Source organism: Balaenoptera ricei, chromosome X (genome assembly GCF_028023285.1).
Source record: "Balaenoptera ricei isolate mBalRic1 chromosome X, mBalRic1.hap2, whole genome shotgun sequence".
Classification (NCBI taxonomy): domain Eukaryota; kingdom Metazoa; phylum Chordata; class Mammalia; order Artiodactyla; family Balaenopteridae; genus Balaenoptera; species Balaenoptera ricei.
In genome coordinates this window covers 60,869,627-60,895,436 of record NC_082660.1, presented here as the reverse complement: position 1 = coordinate 60,895,436, position 25,810 = coordinate 60,869,627, and the positions used below count along the sequence as shown (strand labels likewise).

General features: G+C 39.4%; 1 protein-coding gene across 4 annotated transcripts in view; it reads left to right on the top strand.

Annotated features, from left to right (window-relative positions):
- Window positions 1-502: 502 nt before the first annotated feature.
- Window positions 503-25,810, top strand: part of OPHN1 (oligophrenin 1) — a 599,884-nt gene continuing 574,576 nt past the window's right edge. The window contains exons 1-3 of one of the 4 annotated variants that reach the window (XM_059910818.1): window positions 503-744; window positions 1,011-1,221; window positions 1,363-1,520. In XM_059910818.1, the coding sequence (XP_059766801.1) occupies window positions 1,367-1,520 (154 nt within the window). In that variant the 5' untranslated portion in view covers window positions 503-744; window positions 1,011-1,221; window positions 1,363-1,366. The other 3 variants (XM_059910821.1, XM_059910820.1, XM_059910817.1) reach the window with 3 other exon arrangements.

Genomic DNA, 25,810 nt, shown 5'->3' with positions numbered 1-25,810 from the left:
ATGAGATGAGTTGGATCACAAAAACCACGCTCTGAGGTCCTATTCAGGGAAAAATGAACTCCTAGTTATGGCCTCCCTTTCTCTGGCAGGAGGTTCTGAGCTTAACATGGAGATCCAAGGGCAGGAGTCAACCCTTCAGGTAGAAGGCCCATGGGAATTAGAGCTCTAGGACCCGTAGAAATGGGAAAGGGAAGAGGAAAAGAAGTGGGTTGGTCAGAGGGAGTCTGGAAAGAGAGGAAGGAAAAACCACAAACAGTCCAGCCAAACAATGAGAAGTGAGAGACAGCCTCCCACAGTCGATCCCTCCCGGGTTCTTGCTCGCTCCAGTTTTGGAAGCTTTCCAGGTAGACTCTAGTGCGGTGCACCTGCCCCTTGATGCTGGGCCGGGACAGCTATTAGCTGGGGCGGGCTGGGAATGCCTTTCGGCGAGAGCCACCGCCCTGGCGGGGTGGTGGGGCGATCGCAGGGAGGAGTCACCGGGCGTGAAACGGAAAGACTACATCTCCCAGGCCGCCACGCTTTCCAGCTGGAGTCTAGGGCGCTGACTGCTCCCCAGTTTCCGTAGGGAAGCGTCGGGCTACTGCAGCTATTGTGCGTCGCGCCGTTGCCCTCCTCTTCCCGCTTGGGCGTCTTTGGAGGAAGGCTACGTTTCATTGCCGTCCCGGCTTAACCCTTCCGGAGCTTAACAGGACAGCAGGCCGGCTCCCTTGGACCAGGAAGAATTTTGGGAGACGGAGGACTCTGGTAACGAGACCCTAGGGTGCAAGTAAGATACAGTTGAAGGAACCCGAGTCCCCAGGCTCGGTACGAGGGCTTCACCGGGGCAGGGCGGAGGCGCTGGCTTTAAGAAGGGGGAGGGGACAGTGCAATTAGGGTTGCCCGCGGAGTTCAGCAAAGGAAATCTTCAGCTGGCTCCGCCACTGGGAGCAAGGAGAGGCACCTCCCACCCCCGGCGCTCACCCCCGCCCACACCCTGGGCAGGCTGAAGTGTCACGTTTGCAATTGCTCAGGAAGGATCTGGCCGGTCTCCGGAGGAGAGCTGAGCTGCAGTTTCTGTCGCCGGTAAGGGGGGCGATGACTAGGGGGCCAGCTGCTTGCTAGGCAGCACCCCGCCAGGATCCGACTGCGTTAGTTAGCCCTCCCAGTCACCTGAAGCAATCGCCAGGCCGCCCGTTTCCGGTACAGACCAGCCAGCTGTCCCCAGGAATCTCATCTGAACAGGTACCTGTCCTCCAAAGAGAGGGAGGCTACAGCTTCCTGAGCGGGTCCTGCACTCTGCGCACCCCATCTTCTCCCTGTACTGTGCCACTGATGCTCTTGGTCTTTGTGTCTTTCCTCTCTCCTTCCAATCCCCGCCATCAGAACCATGGGGCACCCCCCGCTGGAGTTCAGCGACTGCTACCTGGACAGCCCTGATTTCCGCGAGAGGCTCAAGTGTTATGAGCAGGAACTGGAGAGGACCAATAAATTCATCAAAGACGTGATCAAAGACGGCAACGCGCTTATCAGCGCAATGAGAAGTAAGTGGAAGGCTTCGATGAGCAGTTTCCTCGAGTCGGTGGCTCTGGCCTTTGAGCTCTTCCACACCACGGGGAAAGGGGGGATTTAGGGTGATTCCCAGCCCAGGTGTCTGAGGCGAATGGGTTTCCGGACACTTTGGAGTGGGGTCAGTAGAAGTGGAAGGTGGTGGCTGCAACTAGAATTGGGGCTTTTCCCTTTAGTGTCCTTGGCTTTATAAGACAGGATCTGTAGCTGTCCCAGGGACCGTCTTGTTCTGCAACTATCCTTTCTTGTCAGACTGTTGTTCCAAAGGGACAGTCTGCTTGTACTGTCAGACATGTTTCTACCCATGTATGAGGCAAAGGGACATCCAAGCTGACTGAGGAACTGCCCTAGGACCTCCTAAAGAATTGGGAATTCAGGCCAGCAGCTTGAGTCAGGGTTTTGTTCCTGCCTGGCCTCTGGTTGCTATAGGTAAGTATGGGGGCAGTAAAAAAATTTCAGATGGCAAGTTATTTTCTAAGGAAAGCACCTTTGCCCCAGTGATTTTTTTTCTTTAAGTTACTGAGTTATGGTTCTGGTCAAGGTCGGTGTAAGTTCAGAATTATTAAATGACATCACATGCCACTGAATTCTCCTCGAGGGTGGAACAAAGACCTGCCTAGTCCCTGGCAGGAGGAACCCGGCCCCCTGGGAGCATAGTAGAGAGCTCAGGTTGGGAGTCATCTGGCTGAAGGAACCTCACCTAGCTTGGCTTTCCCAGTGGTCACGGTTAACAGCTGTGGGACCCTCCCCTGCTTCCCCACTGTGTATGGAGTTTTTATTTCTGCTAGTTGGCAGAAGGCTTGGGGTAGGAGAAAGAATAATAAACATCCCCAACAAGAGTGCAGGCAAACCAATCCATTGTGCCAAAGTATATACCCAGAAGAATGGAGGTTAGTGAATGGGTGGATATAATTCATTTTTTCTCTTCTTGGTTGAAAGATGATTATGAAAAATAAAGTCAAAGTCACTGGCAAATATATTCTGTATGCCTATAACTTTTTTCTGAGTGGATTTATCCCACAAATACTGTGTCTGGTCCAGCGTGGGGACCTTAAGGCAAATGCAGCCAACCAAGAGCAGAGAGAAAGGCTTGGGAGCCGCAGCGCAGGGGTGTTTGTTGTGTAGCTCTCCTGATTTGCCCCTTGGAGTCTGTGCCTTCCCTACATATGTTGTCTGCCCACTTTGGTCAGAATAGAAGTTTTCCAAGTTCCTGCTGGTTGTTTGACTGAATTCGATCATATAATGGTTTGTCTTATTGCAGTCTGAACAAGAGTAAACTCTTGGCAGCACCTGAAAGATGGGGTATTTGAAATGCTGATCCTTAGAAACTTTAGGCCAGGCTTTGGGGTGTGTTGCCACTTAATAGAGTTCATTGAGAGGTTAAACATATGCAGGTTGTACCACAAAAGTAGTTAGAAAGGTGGGGGTTCCTGAAAGGAAAAGGGGGAATGTTTGGATTTTCTTTTTATTTACTTGTTTCAGTAAACTGCTTGGTGCAGTATTCATAGTCAAATGAAGCTCATCTAAGCCCCTGGAAGGGACTGGCTTTGTGAAGTGTAGGGTAAGCTGAAAGTGTTTGTGCTAAAAAATGAGCAGCTGAGGAATATCAGAGAGATTAGGATTCTTAAGAGAAAATAAACAGTTCAATAAAATGCTTGAGGAAGGGCAAAAGTTTTCTAAGCGAGGGGCAAGTTGCGGTTTTTATTCTTTCCTTTTCTGAGATTAAACGTGGTAAGAGTCAACAATTATGCAGGCTTAAACCTTTGCATATGGGCAAAAGATCCAAGAGTTATTTTGGTTCAGGGGGCTTCTTGATATTTATGGTGGTTTTCCCTTTCTGAGTATACATAGAAAGCCAAAAATAGGACAGTTAGGAAGTAAAACCCAGCAGCTAACCCACACTCCATTTCTTTCCTTTAAGTTGCATGATTCTAAAAATGTGATTAGCTAGAGGCAAAGGCGGGATGTTTCCCACTGTCTTGACCACAGTAATGTTTATACTCCCACTCTGTTTCCTCACACTGGGCTAGCTGGGCGACATTTTGAGGGTAAGTGAGGTAGATGCAAAACAAAGGTATACTTTTGCTTTGTGTGGAGGAAAAAGGAAGAGAGAGCACTGGAAGTGGATTTAGAAGACCTGGGCTACAATCTTGGCTTCACCATTTTGGGATAAGAAGGCACAAATCATTTACTTCATATATAAAATGGGGGTAATTATACGCACCTCACCGAGTTGCTACGAGGCTCAAAGGAGTTAATGGATTATGAAGGTATTTTGTAAATGGAAATGGCTAAATATTGTAAGTTGTTGATAATACATCTTCAGGTTAATAATATATCTGCTGGTGAATGTGTACTTTTCGGTAGATTTCTAAAGGGAAATACATAAGCAGAAGTAGTTGGAAACATATTTTTTGCTGTCATCTTGTTGGAAAATGTCATTCCCTACATTGGTGTGTCTCAGCAATTAATTTTGTATATATGTGTGTGGATTCATTTTGTCATTTGGAGTCTGGCATTAAAAGTAAAGAAGAATTATTGGCACCTTTTTATTTAACTTATTAAATTGACCATCAAATCAACTGGCTAGTGTTTCTAGGAACCAGTGAAACCTAGTGCATCATGCCACAAAAACCAGCTGCAGTTTTTGTTAAAGTTGTTAAGCTAGTTGGAACTTGATTTCCTGCTTGTGTCTGATTTTGTACAGAGCTCTAGATAAGGTTTTAGTCACAACTGTGTATGATGATTAACTTATTAAATATAGGTCCTGTTTGGATATTTAGATCTTCTTAGATCTGTGCTCAGAGGTAACTGATGTTATGAATGATATTCAATATGTCTTCCTTGGGAAAGTGATTCATTCCCTCCCCCCCCTTAAATGTGATCTATTCATAATTGTTGGAGTACAAAATGGTGATTATAACTTAAGCCAGTGAAAAATAAAAACACTGGCACTCTGAAAGGTGAATATACTGCACACTTTTCTGTTTGTTCTTTGTTTTTATATAGGCAGCTTTGGTCCCTGGCGTTGTTTGAATATTTTCTACACACTTAGGCTAGGTATTATTTAGAACAAGTGATATAGCCTCTGCTTATATCCCAACACAACATGATACACCTAATAAATGTTATATAGTTCAGTGAACACATATCATTCATTCCATAAATACTCGTGCACATACTAAATTCAAGCCATTGTTCTCAGGGCTGTCACAGATGTGACAGAGTAAGTCACAGATGGGATCCTGCCCTCAAGGAGGTCCCAGACTAGTAGGGGAGGTAAGATATATGTAGAGATCACCATCATATAAGGTAGTAGATATGGATCAGAGCCATAGAGTGAGACAGGTGGACACCATGGTATGCGACATTAGAGGGAGAGGTCATTTCCCTGTGGAAGGACAAGGAAAAGCAAAGGAGGAAGTAGCATTGTAATTGGACAGAATTAATAACACTTATCACTTGTTTAGTTGTTCCTATATGCCAGGAATTAAAATCTTGTAAGAGCCTTATGAGGCAAGGATTATTATTCCCACTTTATATATGAGAAAACTGAAGTTCAGAGGCGTTAAGTAACTTTCTCAACTGATAAGGGCAAGAGTGAATTAGAGCCCAGACCTGACTCTAAAAGCCCTGCTTATTTTACTGCATGGAACTGTATTCAGGACAGGGCATTTCATGTAGTAGGAATGACATAGAGAATGTAAAAGGATAGCAAATAATTCAAGTCATCTGGGATATATGGTGCAGGAAGAGAAGTTTGGGAGATAAGGTTGGAATAGAAGGTTGAGGTCTTGACTGTGCAGGACCTGTTAAGTACTTCAGACTTTTCTTTATAGGCAGGGAGTATTAAAAACATTTTTGGTAGGAGAGAGACATGGTCTGAGCTGTGTTTTAGGAAGATTCATCTGAGAGTGATGTGTAAGATGTTCCAATTCTAAACAAATATTTGTGACTTTTTAGCAATTTATTAGGAACTTTAAATTTTCTTTGATATAGCTCAGGGGTCAGCAGACCTCTTCTGTAAAGGGCAATATTTTAGGCTTTGAGGGCCATTCAGTCTCTGTGGCAATTACTTAACTGCCGTTGTTGTGAGAAAGCAGCCATAGGTAATACGTACATGAAATGAGAGTGGCTGTGTTCTAATAAAACTTTATTTATTGACATTGAAAAGTGAATTTCACATAATTTTCACGTCACAAAAATATTGTTCTTCCTTTGAATTTTTCAACTGTTTATAAATATAAAAACCATTCTCAGCTCATCTGGGGCGGGGGCATACAGAAATGGCTGTGGGCTGGGTTTGATTCATTGGTTGTAGTTTGCAGACCTCTGATACGAGTAGTTAACCTAAATGGATTTTTTTATTGGTAAGGCAGTGAATATAGTTATTGCTAAAACATAATGCCATATTTCACATTTTCCATCAACTAATTTTACTCTGGTGTGCTGCTACTTATGCCTGTTCTGGATTCAGGGTTTGCAGGCCCAAATGCTGTCAGTGGCCAAGGAGAAAACAGAAAAGCATGAAGCTATTGGAAGTGGGTTAATAGGGCTGGAGTGATTGGGGTAAAATACAGCAGCCTCATCCCATGTAAAAAAGCCTTCGCTTTCTTTAAAAATGTGATAGCTAAATGAAATATATTTACAGCCTGGATTCAATCAGGTTGCAACGCCTGAGCTAGATGATCTATTTCTAACAGTCTAGGAGTCTTGGATTCTGATGGGCTAGGAAAATAGAAGGTGATAGTCTCCAGACAGAGATTTCTCTAGGGAAGCACACTAGATGCTGCAAATGAACAGAGGCAGAATGATGGTATAGTGGGAAAAAACCCTAGACATGATGGGTATGGTGATGGTTCTGCTACTAATGGGATCTGTGACCTTGGTAAGTCATTTGCTGGGGCCCTTGGTGAGGAGCCCAAAGGTAAGGGTGGGTAGGGGATCTATAAGCCCACTTTCAGATCTAACATTCCATGATTTTTCTTCATGCATATTGTAGTTTAACCATTTGGGAAAGGAATGAGTAACCTCATTATAGGATCTTAATTTATACCTACATAAATTTTTACATTATATTAGTATATTGACAGCATTAATTAAATATAAAAATTTAAACAAAATTTTAAAATAGCCTTTCAAAAACCAAGGATAACATACTTTATATGTATGTATGTTTATATGTATAAAACAGATGTCAGAAAAAAGGAATTTTATCATTAAGCCCACACATACACATGTACAACCACAAATACACAGGCTGTCTTGGACTAATGAAAACTTATGTCTTAAAAGAATGCAAAAATGTCACTTTCTTACATTCTATACTTTTAAAGACAAGAGTTTTAGATGTTTACGTTAAGGTTACTTTTTAGGGTACCTTTTCAGCTCTTGCTTTGGCAACCGGAGCACATATTTGGTAAGTAATTGCTTTCCTGAAAGGATGGGTCAATTCCATCTTTGAGGCAAATTTGATATTGAATATATTTAGTGGAGCCATCTCTAGCTTTGCACACAGGGAACCTGGGTACTAGTTCCAACTGTGCCACTTCCTAGCTGTATGACTCTGAGTAAGTCTTTAGTTTTGCAAACCTAAGTTTTCCCATTTCTAAAATTAGAAGTTTGGTCAGTGAGCTTTAGGGCTCCTCCTGGCTTTCTCATTCTGTTTTCTGGGCTGCCACTGTCTTGCACAAATAGTCAAGCAACCTAAATTGATTCCATCGTAAACTTTGGAGCCAGTTCATCTTTACTCTGGGAGAGCGGGCAAAGGGAAAATCCAACTGATATGTCCAGTGTGAGTAGATGACTTGAATCATGCTAGCCTATTTGATTATCTGCTTGGTGAATGCTTCTTGAGAGGTGCCAACCTGGTGCCCTTCAGTTCTGTCCTGAATAGCTCTATAGTGAGGGAGACCAAAGCTTTTAATCCCTTTGGACTGAGTGTAGTGCTATGGTGTGCAGGGAGGAGTTGGTGATATAATATACATTCTCAGTCAACAGATATCCTGTCATTATCCTGGTGATAGTTAATCAGTGACTTGGAGGACATGAAGTTGCAATCGGCTCTCTGTATCTGCAGGTTCTGCATCTCTGGATTTAACCAATGGGGGATCGAAAATTCCAGAAAGTTCCCAAAGCAAAACTTGATTTACCACATGCTAGCAACTGTTTACATAGCATTTACATTATATTAGGTATTGTAAGTAATAGGAGGATGTGGGTAGGTTATATGCAAATACTACACCATTTTATATAAGGGACTTGAATATTTGTGGATTTTGGTATCTGCAGGGGTCCTGGAACCAGTTCCCCACACATAATGAGGGAAGACTGTATTTTAGATATTCTGTAGAGTCGCTCAGATCAATGTAATGAGTATGTCGTATGGTACTGCTGTTAGTAGATATGAAGCAGTGTCAAATGGAATTTGGTGGAGGCAATATTACCATATTCATAGAAGGTCCTCAGAAGACCAGATTCCACAGTAGCTGGACTGGAGTGCTGTGGGGAATAGGGTGGAAAAGTGAACCAAGCCAGCCTTTCAGTGTGACCATTTACGAGAAGCTGGTAGGTTTTTTCTTTTTTTTTTTTTATGGATGGTGAATGGTATAGGGTTAGGGTAGGGAAGATTATGGCTTGATCTTCTTATTAAGAACAGTTTTTCAGAGTTAAGAATTATGAAGGAAAATTACTTTTCAGCTTCATTTTTATAGCATCATTTTTTAAAAGCATAACCCAAAACTTCTGTTTAATCTGGCACCTGCTTCTCTAATCAGTAACTGTAGAAATTTCCTAAAAGCCCACGATGATCTGGAAAGATACATGCTTTTCCAGGAGAGTATCCTGGAAATCTTGAGCTGATTTTTTTTCTAGTGGGGTGGAGGGCCCTCATGATACGTTATTGGGCTTGCATCAAGTGCTAAAGCCCTACACGATGTAAAAATAATTAATTTTAATTCAACAAGGATTTACGAAGCACCCACTATGTGTCAGACAACTGGGCAACTGGAGATATAATGGTGAATAAGGCTTATATGGACTCTGCCCTCTTGGAGCGTACGTTAAACATCTGATTACCCACTTAAATAATTTAATTACAGTTGTGAGAAGAGCTATGAAGAAGTTCAGGATATGATATATATTCTATCACATGTTATTAAGTGGGTCTTTGTGGGGAGAAAAATGAGCTAGACTGTGAGGATGCAACTGTCCATAGGAAAAAAAAATAAACTGAGAAGGAAGAGTTCCTAAGTCAAAGCTATCTGTTTTACTACTGTGGTAGTTAATGGCCCTGATAATGAGCAAGATTCTTTAAGTGAATGGAGAGTTTGTCAGAAATAGGGTGTAGTATATCTCCTGGGGTCTTTGGCTGTGCTGTGTGGCTTGTGGGATCTCAGTTCCCCAATCAGGGACTGAACCCAGGCCACAGCAGTGAAAGCCCAGAATCTAACAACTAGGCCACCAGGGAACTCCCCTCCTTCTTCTTTTATAAGTATATTAAAAACGTTTTTTGAGTAAGTAACACATGAACATGGTACAAAATTCAAAAGGTCCTCCTCCTGTGTCCCAGTTCCCCAGTTCTTCACACTAGAGGCAACAACTGGCAACTTTTTGCTTATCTTTTAAAAAGACTTTTCCTGGTGCTTTTTTCAACTTCTGCTTCCACAGGAATGTGTTCATCGTGGGCAAATTCTCAGCCACACTGGGGCAAGATTTCTTTAGGATTGTACTTGGAGCGAATGGTAAAGACCTCATAAAATCAGCTCCTCCATAAAAGCAAAAAGGACACTGGCAAAAATTGTCAAAATCAACTTTTTCAGAACTCTGTAAATTAACCAAAAGGCTTGCAACAATCTGAAGAATGTTTATTGATGGAAACATGTTGAACCTTTGTAACAGCAGGTTTTGTGGCATTTTAACTTACCCTGCCTCCCATTCCCTTCTCCAGAGCTTTGTGGTAGCCTTGAAAACCCACAGCCCCATAACCATAGTAGCTGTGGAAACCAGTAGCCTTTAGCATCTGAGGGAGAAGAATGGGTTTGTAGTTCCTCAAAAACTCACAGACCTATAGTCTTGTCACTATCTAACCTGTCTCGAAGCTACCTAGGAAAGCCCCATTCACACAGCTTCTCATTACTTCATCTGATTTAGAGCTAGCTCAGTGGGAAAAGTTCTGACCCCGAGGTGTTTAACATCACAGGTGACTGAGACTGAGACCAGTAAGGGCAAGCAAAAGCCTGGCCAAAAACATAAAAGGGGAATGAGATGTCTACTGGGGGCTTTGAAAAGCTCTGACGTATTCCAGCAGATCTAGAAGGCTATGTGCATGCCCAGGGCTGCTCATGTGCCTAGAAAATACCTGAGAGGGCCCCAGTTTCTCTCCTATGGCTGAACTTGAGGCAGAGTTATAAACTGCTTGGCTGAGTGTTAAAGAAATGACCCAACATGCACACAGAACCCCTCAGAAAAAAGTGGAAGACTTAATGGTTCAAGACATTTAAGGACATCTCTGAACAGCTACCAGCTGGCTACTAAACTAACCAAGCAGAGACTTTAGGGGCCACATACTACAAGGAATACAGACATTACAGAATTTGTCCAAGAAATATGATAAACAAACAGCAACAAAAACAATGACAAAAACAACAATAACAACAGAACCTGGGGGAATCTGATTTCCAGAAGTACCACATTACATTGTCTAAAATGCCCCATTTTCTACAAAAAATGATCAGATATGCAAAGAAACAGAAAAGTATGATTCATACACAAGAAAAAAGATGTCAGTAGAAACTGTCCCTGATGGAGCCTAAATGTTGGAATTTAGACAAAAAATTAAATCAGCTAATATAAATATATTCAAAGAACTAAAGGAAACCATGTCTAAAGATTTAAAGGAAAGCCTGAGAACAGTATTTCACCAAAGAGACAAGGAAAGCCTGAGAACAATGTTTCACCAAAGAGACAATATAAAAAGCTAAAAATTATAAAGAAGAGCCAGATAGAAATTCTAGAGTTGAAAAATAAAATAACTAAAATGAAAAATCCATTAGAGAGGTTCAACAGCAGATTTGAGCTAGCAGAAGAGTCATAGAACTTGAAGATAATCCAGTCGGGGATTATCCAATCTAAGCAAAAGAAAGATAAAAAATGAAGAAAAATGAACAGAATCCCAGAAATTGTGTGACACCATCAAGTGTATCAACATATGCATAATGAGAGTCCCAGAAGGAGAAGATAGAAAAAAGCAGATAGAATATTTGAAGAAGTAATGGCCAAAACTCCCCCAATTTGATGTGCAACACTAATCTCCAGATCCAAGAAGCTCAAAAAACTCCAAGTAGGATAAACTGAAGAAGATCCATACCTAGATACATTATAGTCAAACTGATGAAAACCAAAGACAAAGAGAGAATCTTGAAAGAAGGAAGAGAAAAACAACTCATCAGGTGAACAGAACCCTCAATAGGATTAAGAGCTGATTTCCCATCAGAAACCATGGAGACTGGAAGGCAGTGGACTGACATATTCAAAGTGCTGAAAGAAAAATAATGTCAATCAAGAATTCTTTATTCATCAAAACTATTCTTTTAAAACAAGGGAGGGACTTCCCTGGTGGTTCAGCAGTTAAGACTCCATGCTCCCAATGCAGGGGGCCCGGGTTCGATCCCTGGTCAGGGAACTAGATCCTGCATGCCCACAGCTAAGAGCCTGCATGCTGCAACTAAAAGATCCTGCATGCTGCAACTAAAGATTCCGCACGCTGCAACTGAAGATCCCGCATGCCGCAACTAAAAGTTCCTGCATACCACAACTGAAAAGATCCCACATGCTGCAACTAGAGATCCCACATGTCACAACTACAAAAGATCCCACATGCCGCAACGAAGATCCCGCATGCCGCAGCTAAGACCTGGTGCAGCCAAATAAGTAAATAAATAAATATTTTTTTTAAAAAAGGGAGAATTAAGACATTCTCAGAATTAAAACAAAACAAAACAAAACTGAGAATTGGTCACTAGCAGAACTGCCTTACAGGAAATACTAATGAGAGTCCTTCAGGATGAAATGAAAGAATGATGTATGGTAATTTAAATCTGCACCAGTAAATGTAACTACATAGGTATATATGAAAGACACTATAACTGTCTGTTTTTTAGTAACTCATTTCTTCTCTATTTGGTTTAAATGACAGCTGTGTTGTGTAATAGTTATAAAACTGTTGATCTTATGATATATAAAAATGCAGTATGCATGCAATACAGCACAAAGGATGTGGAGGAAGCAATTATATTGTAACAATGTTTCTGTATGCTTTCTAAGTTAAGTTAAAATTAATATGAACCATATTGTAATTTTAATCTTGAGGTCAGCCACTAAGAAAATAACTAAAAAATATATAGTGAATGAAATAACACGAGAATCAAAACAGTACATTAGACAATATCTATTTAACACAAAAGGTAGTAATGGAAAAATAGAGGGAAAAGATGACAGCTAGAAAACAAAGTAAATGGCAGACATAAATCCTATCTTATCAGTAATAGTAAATGTAAATGGAATACACACTTCAGTAGAAAGGCAGAGATTGGCAAAGTGGATAAATTGATCAAAAATGGATTAATTGATTGAAATATGTGCTGTCTTTTAAGAGCTACATTTTGTGTTCAAAGACACAAATAGGTTGAAAGTAGAAGGATGGAAAAATATACCAGGCAAATAGTAACCAAAGAGACTTAGGATGGCTATATAAACATCAGACAAAATATATTTTAAGACAAAATTTTTATGACATTCAAACAAAAACATTTTATAATGGTAAAACTGTCAATATATCAGCAAGATATCAAGTTATAAACATATACACCTAACAACAGTGCCCCAAAATACATGAAGCAAAAGTGGGCAGAATTGAAGGGAGAAACAGGTAATGTAACAGTAATAGTTGGAGACTTCAATACTGTACTTTCAATAATGGGTAGAACTACTTGACAGAGCTCAGTGAGTAAATAGAGGAATTGAACAACACTATAAACCAAGTAGATCTTCTACAGACATCTGTAGAACACTCCACACAACAGCAGAATACACATTCTTCTTAAGTGCACATGGAACATTTTCCAAGACAGACCCTCTGATAGGCCACAAAACTTGCCTGAATATATTTATTTATACAAATTATGTTCTGTAGCCACAGTGGGATGAAATTACAAATCAATAGCAGAAGGATATTTAGGCAGTTCATAAATATGTGGAAATTAAATATCACACTCCTAAGTAACCAGTGGGTCAAAGAAGAAATCACAAGGGAAATTAGAAAATACTTTGGAATGAATAAAAATGAAAACACAATGTGCCAAAACTGATGGGATGCAGCAAAAGCAGTGCTTAGGGGAAAATTTATAGCTTTAAACACCTATGTTAGAAAAGAAGATCATAATTCAATAAGCTGACCATCCACATTAAGAAACTAGAAAAAGAACAAACGAATCCCAAAGCAAATAGAAGGAAAGAAATGATAAAGTTAGAGTAGAACTAAATGAAATAAAGAATAGGAAAATCTATTTTCTCTATTTAAAATAAAGAAAATTAAAAAAAAAAATCAAGATTTGGTTTTTAAAAATAACAACATTGAGAAACCATTAGCTAGACTGACAAAGACAAGAGAGAAAAGACTCAAAATATTAAAAGCATGAATGAAGGAGGAGACACTACTACCAAACTTACAAAAGTAAAAAATGAATAAATGGGAATACTATGAAAACTGTATGCTGATAAATTATATAATTTAGATGGAATGGACAAATATCTAGGAAGAAACAAACTACCAAAATTGACTCCACAATAAATGGAAAGTCTGTGTAGACCTATAACAAATAAAGGCATTGAGTTAGTAATCAAAATACTACCCACAAAGAAAAGCCCAGGCCTAGATGGCTTCACTAGTGAATTCTTCCAACCTTTAAAGAAAAATTAATACCCATCCTTCTCAAACTTCCAGAAGTTAGAAGAGAACACTTCTTAACACATTTTCTGAGGCCAGTAGTATCCTGATACCAAAACCAAAGATATCACAAGTAAACTATTGACCAAATTCCCTTAAGAATGTAGATGCAAAAATCCTCAACAAAATAACTAGCAAAACCAAATCAAGCAACATATAAAAAGAGTTATACACCATAACCAAGTGGAATTTATTCCAGGAATGCAAAGTTAGTTTAACATCTAAAAATCTGTCAGTGTAATAGTATATATAATATACCAAATAACTAGAATAAGGGAAAAAGCATTATTATATCAATAGATGCAGATATTTTTAAAAGTCCGCTACTTTATTATGCTAAAAACACTAAGCGAACTAGGTATGTCAGGTTAGTGATTGTCTAAGTCTGGGGGAGAGGATCGGGACATGTTGTGACTACTAATGGGCAAAGGATTTCTTTTTGGGGTTGTAAAATTTTTCTAAAATTAGATTGTGATGTTAGTTGCACAACTCTGTGAGTATACTAAAAACCACTTAATTGTACACTTTAATAAGTGAATTTTATGGTATGATTGTGCTTGGAGAAACAGAGGTGCTTGGTTTATGTACTGATCCCTTCCTTTGGCTCTTCCTTATAGAACAACAGAACTGGGAAGTTGTTTAGAAAGCTTCACATCCACTCTGTTGAGTTGATATCCAGGGAAAGGAAGCCAAGAGAGAGAACTGACTCTTCCAGGGATCTAGAGCTAGAGTCTGAATTGGGACCAGAATCAGATTTTCTGGTTTCCCATTCCAAGGCTCTTTCTGCACTGTACTCTAAAGCAGGTACCTTGCATTAAAACCGTGTGGATGTTCTTTATTGGGGCTGGGGGTTCTTTTGTTTGAAGTGGCCCAGTTGGCAGTGAAGAACTGTGCTAGTGGAAAGTTTCCTTTCATTCTCTTTCCTCCATTATCATGGCTGGGATCAGGTGGTTTCCGTGTTGAGCAATCTAGCCCCATTTTAATTACAGCCTGGTTATGTTTTATTTTTGTCACAGAAGAATGACAGTATATTACATCTTGGTGGTGTGCCACCTGTCCTCTTTGTTTCCTGCTGCAAGAACCTACACCAGCTGGTTGGGCAGTTCCAGAGGCCTCCCCTCTTCTCTGCTCATCTGTTGACTTCTTACGGCAAATGCAGCTGCTTTTCACATAGTGGATAGTGTATATTGGGAAATATGTGGCGTTACTAAAGGGTGACAAAGTCCTCCCCCCATATTATTTTTATCCCTAGGCACCATGGAATTTCTCACTAGTGGCAAGCAGTAGGCCTAGCACTATAGTACCGTATTAGGAACGTCAAGGCTGTTCTTTGCAAGAGGTTTTCATTAAGGACTTCCCAGAAGCAGGAGGGCCACATTTCAGCTTCCAACTCTCTTTCCAGCACCAGGCTCTCGTGGAAAAGCCTTTCCCTGTGATTGGAAAAGTATGTATTATGCATGTGGCAGTTGACAGATGGAGACTAATCCTGAATTCATCCATCCTGAATTCATTAGGTGGGGGGAGGAGGGTGGGTAACAAGCCAGCGAGGTGTTTTATAGCTGCCCCTTACAACTTTTGCTTAAAGCAGGAAAAAAAAAAACTGGAAAGAGAGTTCTGAAGAGAATGTCTCTGTCACCATTATCACCATGCTGAATTTCTCTTGTTCTTAACATGGGAAATATTGATATCTTTCCATATTTGGTTTATCTGGAGTGATTTGTCTTCTAGAATCCAAGCCCAGTGTTTCAGGGTTTTTGGAAGGGGTACCAGTGTGCTAATTGGGTAACAGCTCAGCCAGGGAGTGTATGGCTGCACCAGCAGAATGAAAGGGGAGGGAAAGCTGGGATTTCTTGGCATTTTGTTTGCGTTTTCTTTGTGAAAAGCAGATGCTGTTTAACTGTTCCCTTTTCTTTTTGATTAATGGGCAGTATCTTGCTGGGAATGGACTCATAGAGTTCTAAGGGACTTAAGAGAACATTTTGTTTAACTCTTCCATATTTCAGATGAGGAAACAAACCTAAGAGGGGGTGTTCCTTGTCCAAGGTCACTGAGACAGTTAATCACAGAGCCAGTACGGGAACCCAGTAATCAGTCCCACTCTTGGGCTCTGTGCAATGTCACTGTGCCTTACGAAAACAGTCTCTACCCTTCACCAATCTCTTTTTGCTGAGCCAGTGATTTTTTTCAGAATCACTTTCAGCTTGTGAAAGAAAAGAATTGTTTTCTCTTCACTGCCTCTGGCCAAGAATGCACCTCCAGTGTTGGTCTGAAGGCAGCCAAGCATTTCACAGACCTGCAGGAATGGAGTAGGGGAAGGTCAGGAAATCTGAAGTCACTGCTGTACTTTTTCTGGTTGGCCCTTGCCTAGTAGGAACTTGATGAAATAGAAGATCAAGAGACAGACCTTCTATAATAGAACACTTACCCCTAGATATGTGGAATTTAGAGAATGCAATTATGAATGAGGAAGAAGCAACTCTAATACAAATTGAGTTGGGATTTAGGTTTGGTACTGTTTGTGCTGGGCAACAGCAAGGCTGGGATCTGTGAACATGATCTCACTCAGGTTGACCAATTACCTGGATGCGGGCATAGATATAGATATGGGCATAAGCTAATATTTACAGAGCACTTTATAATATACAAGGCACTTTCACATACATTATATAACTTAATCTGGGAAGAAAAGTGTTATCTCTATTTTATAGATGAGGAAACTAAGGCTTACAGAGTTTAAGAACTTTCATGCTACTAGTCAATAGTAGAGCTAAGACTTAGATTTTCTGAATATTTCCACTGTTCCACTTTGATTTTATTTCCTTTAATGATGAAAGAGAATATAAGTGCTGTTCAGAGGAACAGGTAGTTCAGAAAGTAGAGTTAATGAAGAAGAGATATGGGGTCTTCTGTAGAGAAATGGGGACAGCCATCAGTACGCATCTCCACAGGAAGTGGCCATTAGGAAAGGTTTGAAAGCTGGAGAACAGCAGTAGAGGAGTGGGTAGCTAACAGGACCGATACACCAGAGCTTGTGGTAGAGTTTCTGGCGTCATCAATCTTGGGCTATTCTGTGAGCTCCTGTGGAGAAGACTGTCTAGACCAAGGTAGAAGCCTTAAAAGCAGAATTCTCTGAAGCCAACGGAGGTGGCTAAAAGGAATTAGGGAAGCTTCATATTGTGATGAGGGAGAGGGTGACCCTAGGCCTTTTTAATTACATCTTTAGGATGGAGAATAAACCTAAAAATTGTAAATTAGTTAACAAGGAAGAAAAATAGGGGCGTATTTTAGTAGGCTGCTCGGTTTTTGATTCTGAAAGCTTCATAGGTGGTACAGACATTATTTAGCCCAAGTTATCCGTGAATGTTGAATTTTGGGGCTAATACACATCTTGTTTAAAACCAGTTTCATTCTTAGATGGAGTTATGTGTTTGCACTGATGCCATACATAATACTGCTTCATAAAAATAATGAAAGTATAACATCTTTCTTAGTATTTTTCAGTTCACCAAACAGTTTGACCTACAATCTCAATTTGATCTTTAACAACAACCCTATGAGCCAATCAGGCAGGGTACTATTAGCGTTCCTCTTATATAGGTGAAGTAACAAAGGGCAGATAATGGTTTCACAGTTTTACAGATGAGGAAATTGAAAATCAGAAGTTAAGTGATTTACTCAGAGTTACTCAGCAGTGTGTGGCAAATAGGGGTCAATACCCAGATCTTCTGGCTCCTAAGGGCAGCAAATTTTCTACTGTATTCTGTTGTATGCTCTGTTGAAGGGGGTCAGTGCTTATGCCTTGCAGGGTGAGTATGGGAAGTCTGTGCCTCTGGGCTTTCCTGTATGGTCCCTTCCTGTGGTAGTTACCTGATTCTTCCTGATGTCTGGCTCAGCTCTGACCTGGCTTTGCACTCAGCCCTCTTCTGCTCCTTGAGCCTTTCCTCCTAACACCATCTCCTATGCAGCTCACTCTCTGTAAAACCCTCTGTGTTGCCTGTTGCCAGTTGCCGTCTCCTCCCTCCCTCTCAGAAACCTTGCCTTAATGTGCCTTGTTTTTTTGCCTGGTCACCTGTCCTTGCTCTGATGACTCACCTGCCATTCTCCAAATTGTGATTTAAATTCTTTTGGACCCCCTCATGCCATGTGTTAGGCAGCCCCCATTCAAAGGAGCTCATAAATACTGGTGTGCCACGGCGATATTTAGGACCAATCCTTTTGCCTTTCTCTTACCCCTGTGCCTTTAATCAGCTTCTGCTCCCCTGCCAGTATGGAGATAATTGTCATGTTTCTTAGGCAGAGCCCATTATATAGATTTCCTTTACAGCAGGCAATTTTGCCCTAGTCCATATCTGGCATTATTACCAAAGCTATTGCTGTTGTTTTGTCAGGTCTAACAAGTCCAGCAGGATCTGGCTGATTGAAGCCTTGAACCAACCACTGGGTAAGGAGGCACTTGCTTGGCAAGTCTCTCCAGAGAGAATTCTTTTCTTTTGGTAATGGTCTCACCCTCAAGGAGTTAGTAGCCCCCTTCAGGACTGACTTTCCCAAAGTGTGGCCCTCCAGGAGCTTCTAGGTGTTCTGAAGGCTGCTGGCCAATTGTGGCTTTGATGTTTTTTATGGGATGCTGTCTGAGTTTCTGCACCAGGCAGGAATTAATAGCATGATGTTTAATAAAAACCATGTGTCATCCCACTGGCACACCAGAGAAAGTATCTCTGGTCTCTCCATTGGACAAGTGAAGATTTTTATTTTCTAATGGTGACAAGTACAAGTAAGTAGAATGGATATTCGCAGGTCTTGTTTACTTTGAAGTGTTTTGTAGCCTCTAATTTTGAGAATAACTGATTGAAGGAAACTTTCTAGCCTTGCACCTTTGCTCTTTGTTCCTTCTCAGGAGTCCTGGGCAGAAGGGCGAGGGAAAAAGGAATAGTAACTTGATTTCTCAAAGGGGTCTCCTTGCTTTATATGAACTAAAGCAGGGGTCAGCATACTAGGGCTCATGGGCCAAATCCTGCCCACCATCTGTTTCTGTAAGTAATGTCTGTTTTTGTAAATAACATTTTATTGGCACTTAGCCACACCTACTTGTTTATATATTGTCTACAGCTGCTTTTGCCCTAAAATGGAGGAGTTGACAGCGAGTATAGCCCTTAAAGACTAAACTAGGCTGTTCATTAATTGGCTATTGTTGAGTACAGCAGGACATTGAGTTCCTTGAGCGTTCCTTGGACCTTCTTGTTGTCCAGCTTCAGCTGAGTGTGTGTAGAGAGGTATGCAAGGAAGTGGTTTTGGAAATAGCCTACTTCCTCATACATAATGAAGATTTTAGAATCCATATGGTGCTACTAGGTGTTTTCCTGTTTGAATGGGCAAAGTCTCCATTACCAGTGTTGCATCCCTAGTACCTACCCCAGGGCCTGACACAATCTCAGCTCTGGTATCAAGAAGCTATCATCCAGGGCTTGCGCTTTCCCCAGTGGCCAGTCAGAAACACACTGCTTTTCCAGTGCAGAAACAGTTTGCCCTTTTTGACTGTCTTTTGATATTTGGTCATGAACCCCTGTTTCTTTCCCATTGTAGACAGTCATTGGGATTTTTTACAAAGCCCTTGAATAGTTTATAAGCATTTGTTGATTTTGAATTTTGAACTGGTATATTAAGCCCTAAGGTATATGGTACAACTAAGTAATACATAAGTAATGTATGGCTCTGCTGGAAGGGAAACCCATGATTTCTGACATATTATTTATCATAAGAGATAAATAAGATAACAGGAATCTCTTTCTCTCTGCCAGATTTGGGAACTTCTGGTTCATTAAAGGGGCCAGACCAGCATTTCCCTTTATAGTTACCAATGATGTAATATACCAAGTGGTGAAGGCCACAGGACAGGAACCACAAAAGTCACAACAGGCCATGTTGTCCAGTCAGGCTTTCTCCAACTGGTCAGATATTTCACTGAGGTCTAAAGAAATGAAATGTTATGAACAGGAGTGCCTCTCAGCTTTCCTGGTTCTTATTTATTCCTTGTGATTGATTGGTATGATTCTGGTATTTTGCTATGATTATTTTGGTATGATTTAAAAGGAATTTTTAAAACGTGGCAGTTGTTAGATGCAATTTCATGTTATTGGTGGTACTTTTACTAAAATGGATTAATTTGGCATCTAAAACCTAGTTTTATAGTTTTACAGGTTCTCCTATATAAGTAGGGCAAAGAGAATAAGAACTATAGTGTTAGAGGGGGTCTGGGAGTTCATGGAGACAACTGCTTTGTTTTCCAGCCATCTAAACCAGCCAAGATAGGTAAGAACTAGAGAAAGAATGGAATTAGATTGTTGCCTTGGGGATGTTTTTCATCATTAACTTCTGTCCTTTGGGAGCACTAGAAACTAGTTAGGGAAAATATAACTTTTGGACCCCAGGGCTTTAATTAAGTCTCCTATTTTTTTTTGTTTTCAATCTAACCTACATGACACTTGGGACTGAGTGGTTAAAGATATAGTCTTGGTTGAAGCTATGTTACTGAGTTTAGGTTTCAGCATATTCTCTATCTAGGAAGGAGAGCTCATCAGCAAGGCAGTATGGTGAAGCTTAGCACAGTGGTTGCTGCTGTGGGAATAAGTGTTGTCATTGGAGGAATACAGACCTGGTTTCGAATTCCATATCTGCCATTGACTAGTTGGGTGACATTTGGCAAGCTACCAGCCTCTTAAAGTCTCAGTTTCCTCAACTATAATTGGAGACGGTAATACCAACATTGGTCATTAAGTGTATTAATAAAATAACATATTTAAAAGTAACATGCCTTTAATAAGTCTCTGTTATCTAAGCGTTTTCTTAAAAAAACATATTTTTTATTAAAGTATAGTTGATTTGCAATATTATGTTAGTTTCAGGGGGAAAGCACAGCAATTTGGTTTTTTATATATATATATATATACACACACACGTATATACACACACACACACACATAAATATACATATATATATCCCTTTTCAGATTCTTTTCCCTTATAGGTTACTGCAAAATATTGAGTATCGTTCTCTGTGCTATACAGTTAAAAAACATATTTATGGCAATACTTGTGCCATAAATAAATTTTATCAGTAGTAATCAGCAACTTGGTTGGAGTTTCGACGTGGGTGATTTCTTGAGAATTCAAGAATACGTTTTACAAAGAGAAGAGCAAAGAATGCGTCACATTGCTTTCTGTCATACAGCTCTGCGGATACTCTAATGAGAGTAAAGTAGGGACTGATCAGAAAGCCTTCTAGTCTGGCTTATGAAAGCAGTTTCACTCACAAAGAAAATATCGGTGTGCCTGGTCTTGGTCTCTTTTTCTATAATAACCATTTGAGAAAGATTAGCATTGTTATTTGTAGTGTCCTTCAGTGTGATGTTGTATCTTTGCTTTGATTCTACTGGCACTGAGAAAGGGAATACTAGTTAGGTCTGGTCAAAGTGCCTAACACAGTGCCTGGCCCTCAGTATTCTCTAAGTATTTTATTTGAATTGAATAATGAGATCTTATTTTATAGCAGATAAATTGAGACACAGAACAGTTAAGTGGCTTATCCAGGGATTAACCTTGTGGCCTTGTCCATATGGGACCTGGTCTCCTGCCTTGGTTTCTTAACACAAATCCTTCCCTTTCCAGCCTTTCTCTTGCTCCAAGCATATTGTGCAGTGTAATGTAAAGACTTCCTTCCCCCTTACCAGCTGGTGATATGCTTCTACCTAAATTAGGAGAGTGGGTTAAAAATGCAGTGAGAGTGCCATATGGCAATTCAAATGTTTTATCTAGGATTTCAATAGTTGTTGAAATTACAACAAATAGGGAGGACTCTTTTTTTTTTTTTTGTCTGTTTCATCAGAGCTGAAGTTGAACAAAGGGGCTTGGGTTGGGGTGTGGGGAAGGATGGGTGACCATGGCATAAATTTTATAGGCAGATGGTGTTGGCTTGGAAGAAAAACAAACTAACAGTGATGTGTGGGTGTGGGTATAGAGAATGTATCTCCTTCTACAGCCTGAATCTTTGAATCTGATTACATTCCCCAGGGACTTCACATTGATTAACAAAGTTCATTATTCTGATAGAGAAAGTCAGGGGGCAAGGCTAATGTACATTAGTGGAGCTGTGTGTGGAAATCTCTCCCTGAATATACAGACATCCACTGTCTCTAGAAAGCTGGCCTCTGTCTGAACTTCTCACTATGCCCCAGTTGTTGCAGAAGTAATTTAGAAACCCCAGAAGAAATACGTAAACAAGGTCTATTACACACTGGGCTTAAACAAGTTGGAGAGGAATAATTTCACATTTAATGGCAGGCTGTTTGGCTTGTTTGTCTTTCCTCTCCTTTTGCTTCCTGTCTGGCGTTGAGTCACTGCAACAGCTCTTTATGATTGTAGGGAGCCTTGGCCAAGGAAGGAATAGAGCCCAGGTATTTTGATTCCTGATCTGACATCTGGACTACCTTTTGAATGCTTCTGGAACTTGTATAAATGAAGAAATGCTTTTAAGATTAATACTAGACAAAAAATAAACACTTCCACATGAAAAGCCAGCTTTAGTCGCTTAGTTGTTTTCTCCCCTTTTCAGGTCCCAAGTGCACAGCTGAGATGAGCTTATTATCTTTCTTTCTATGTACTGTTTTAGACAAGTTCTTCTCTGTTTATAAAATTTCCTTCTGATTATCAATACTCCTTGTGAGGTCAGGAAAGAGGTATGTTTAATAGAGCCTGAAAAGTAATTTGAAAATTATTTTTAATTGTGGTAAAATATATATAACATAAAATTTACCATTGTAACCATTTTAAGGATACAATTCAGTGGTATTAAATAAATTCACATTGTTGTGCAACCATCACCACCATCCATCTCCAGAACTCTTTGCATCTTCAAAAACTGAAGGTCTATACCTATTAAATAGTAACTCCCATTCCTCATTGCCTCAGCCCCTGACAACCACCATTCTACTTTCTGTCTCTATGAATTTGACTATTCCAGGTACTTCATATTATGGACTTACACAGTATTTGTCTTTTTGTGACTGGCTTATTTCACTTAGCACAATGTCCTTAAGGTTTATCCATGTTGTAACATGGATCAGAATTCCCTTTCTTTTTTAATTGAAGTATAATTGAATTACAATATTATATTAGTTTCAGGTATATAGCACGGTGATTCGATATTTTTACACATTACAAAATCATCACCATAGTAAGTCTAGTTGCCATCTGTGACCATAAAAAGTTATCACAATGTTATTGACTATATTCTCTATGCCATACATTAATTACATCTCTGTGACTTATTTATTTTATAAGTGGAAGTTTCTGCTTCTTAATTTCCCTCACCTATTTCATTCATCCCCCCACCCCACTCTCCTCTGTCAACTACCAGTTTGTTCCATGTATCTATTAGTCTTTTGTTTTGTTTTATTATGTTTGTTCATTAGTTTTGTTTTTTAGATTCCACATATAGGTGAAATCATATGGCATTTGTCTTTCTCTGTCTAACTTATTCCACTTAGTATACTACCCTCTAGGTCCATCCATGTTGTTGCAGATGGCGAGATTTCATTCATTTTTATGAGTGAGTAATACTCCACTGTATATATATTCCACATCTTCTTTATCCATTTGTCTGTTGATAGGCACTTAGGTTGCTTCCACATCTTGGCTATTGTACATAATGCTGCGATAAACATAGGGGTGCATATAGCTTTTGAAATCAGTGTTCTGTTTTTTTTGGAAAAATACTGAGAAGTGGAATTTATGTATAATATGGTAGTGCATTTTTAATTTTTTGAGGACCCTTCATATTATTTTCCACAGTGACTGCACCAATTTACATTCCCACCAAAAGTGCATGAGGGTTCCTTTTTCTCCACATCCTCGCCAACACTTATTTGTTGTCTTTTCGACAGTAGCCATTCTGACAGGTGTGAGGTGATATCTCATTGTGGTGTTGAATTGCATTTCTCTGATGATTAGTGATGTTGAGCATCTTTACATGCATCTGTTGGCAATCTGTATGTCTTCTTTGGAAAAATGTCTTTTCAGGTCCTCTGCCCATTTTTTAATTGTGTTGTTTGTAGTTTTGATGTTGAGATGTATGAGGTTTTTGTTTATTTTAGATATTAACCCCTTATCAGGTATATTGTTTTCAGATATCTTCTCTCATTCACTAGATGGCCTTTTCATTTTGTTGTTTCCTTCACTGTGCAAAAGCCTTTTAGTTTGATGTAGTCCCATGTGTTTATTTTTGTTTTTGTTGCCCTTGCTTGAGGAGACAGATCTAAAAAAATATTGCTAAGAATGATGTAACAAAGCTGCCCATGCTTTCTTCTAGTTTTATGGTCTCAGGTCTTAAGTTTTTAATCCATTTTGAGTTTATTTTTGTAAAGTTTTATTTTGTGTATGGTGTAAGATAGTGGTCCAGATTCATTCTTTTGCATGTAGCTGTCCATTTTTCCCAACACCATTTATTGAAGAGACTGCCTTTCACCATTGTATATTCTTGTCTCCTTTGTCATAGATTGACCATATATGTGTGGGTGTAATTTTGGACTCTCTATTCTGTTCCACTGGTCTATGTGTCTGTTTTTGTGCCAGTACCATAGTGTTTTCATTATTATAACTTTGTAGTACAGTTTGAAGTGATTCCTCCAGTTTTGTTCTTCTTTCTCAAGATAACTTTGGCTATTCAAGTTTTCTTTTGTGGTTCCATACAAATTTTAGGATTATTTGTTCCAGTTCTTTGAAAAATGCTATTAGTATTTTGATAGGGATCACATTGAATCTGTAGATTGCTTTGGGTAGTATGGACATATTAACAATATTAATCCTTCCAGTCCATGTGCATGGGATATATTTCCATTTCTTTGTATCTTATTTAATTTCTTTCATCAATGTCTTATAGTTTTCAGAGTACAGGACTTTTACCTCCTTGGTTAAATTTTTTTTCTATTTTTTTTCTTGAAGTATAGTTGATTTACAATGTTTCTTCAGGTGTACAGCAAGGTGATTCAGTTATACATGTAAGTATGTATTCGTTTTCAGATTCTTTTCCATTATAGGTTATTACAAGATATTTAATATAGTTCCTTCTGCTATACAGTAGGTCCTTGTTGTTTATACAAACTTATTCTTTTTATGTAAAGAATTAGAAACAGTAAAAAAGAATTGTGACATAATCTAATTTATATATTTCTGCTTTGTACTATTATTTAAATGTTTCCAAACATCACCTCCTTGGTTAAATTTATTCCTCGGTATTTTATTCTTTTTGATGCAATTGTAAATGGGATTGATTTCTTAATTTCTCTTTCTGATAATTTGTTGTTAGTATATAGAAATTCAATAGATTTCTGTATATTTTGTATGCTACAGCTTTATCAAGTTCGTTGATGAGTTCTAGTAGTTTTTTTTTGTGGTATATTTAGGATTTTCTATGTAAGGTATGATGTCATCTGCAAACGGAGACAGTTTTACTTCTTCCTTTCCAGTTTGGATTCCTTTTCTTTTTCTTGTCTGACTGCTGTGTCTGATTGATAGGACTTCCAATACTATGTTGAATAAAAGTGGCGAGGGTGGTCATCCTTGTCTTATTTTTGATTTTAGAGGAAATACTTTCTTCAGCTTTTCACCATTGAGTATGATGTTTCATGTAGGTTTGTCATATATGGCCTTTATTGTGTTGAGATATGTTTCTTCTATACCAAATTTGTTAAGAGCATTTATCATGAAAGGGTATTAAATTTTGTCAAATGCTTTATTATGCATCTATCAATAGGATCATATGATTTTTATCCCTTATTCTATTAATGTGTTATATCAGGTTCATTGATTTGCAGGTGTTGAGCCATCCTTACATCCCTGGAATAAATCCCACTTGATCATAGTGTGTGATCCTTTTAATATATTGTTGAATTCATTTTGCTAATATTTTGTTGAGGATTTTTGCATCTATGTTCATCAGGGATATTGGCCTGTAATTTTCTTGTAGTAATTGGCCTGTGGTGTCCTAGTCTGGTTTTGGTATCAGGGTAATGCTGGCCTCATAAAATGAGTTTGGAAGTGTTCCCTTCTCTTCAATATTTTGGAAGAGTTTGAGAAGGACTGGTATTGTTTCTTCTTTAGATGTTGGGTAGAATTTACCAGTGAAGCCATTTAGTCCTGCACTTTTGTTTGCTGGGAGGTTTTTGATTGCTGATTCAATCTCCTTACTAATAATCAATCTATTTAGATTTT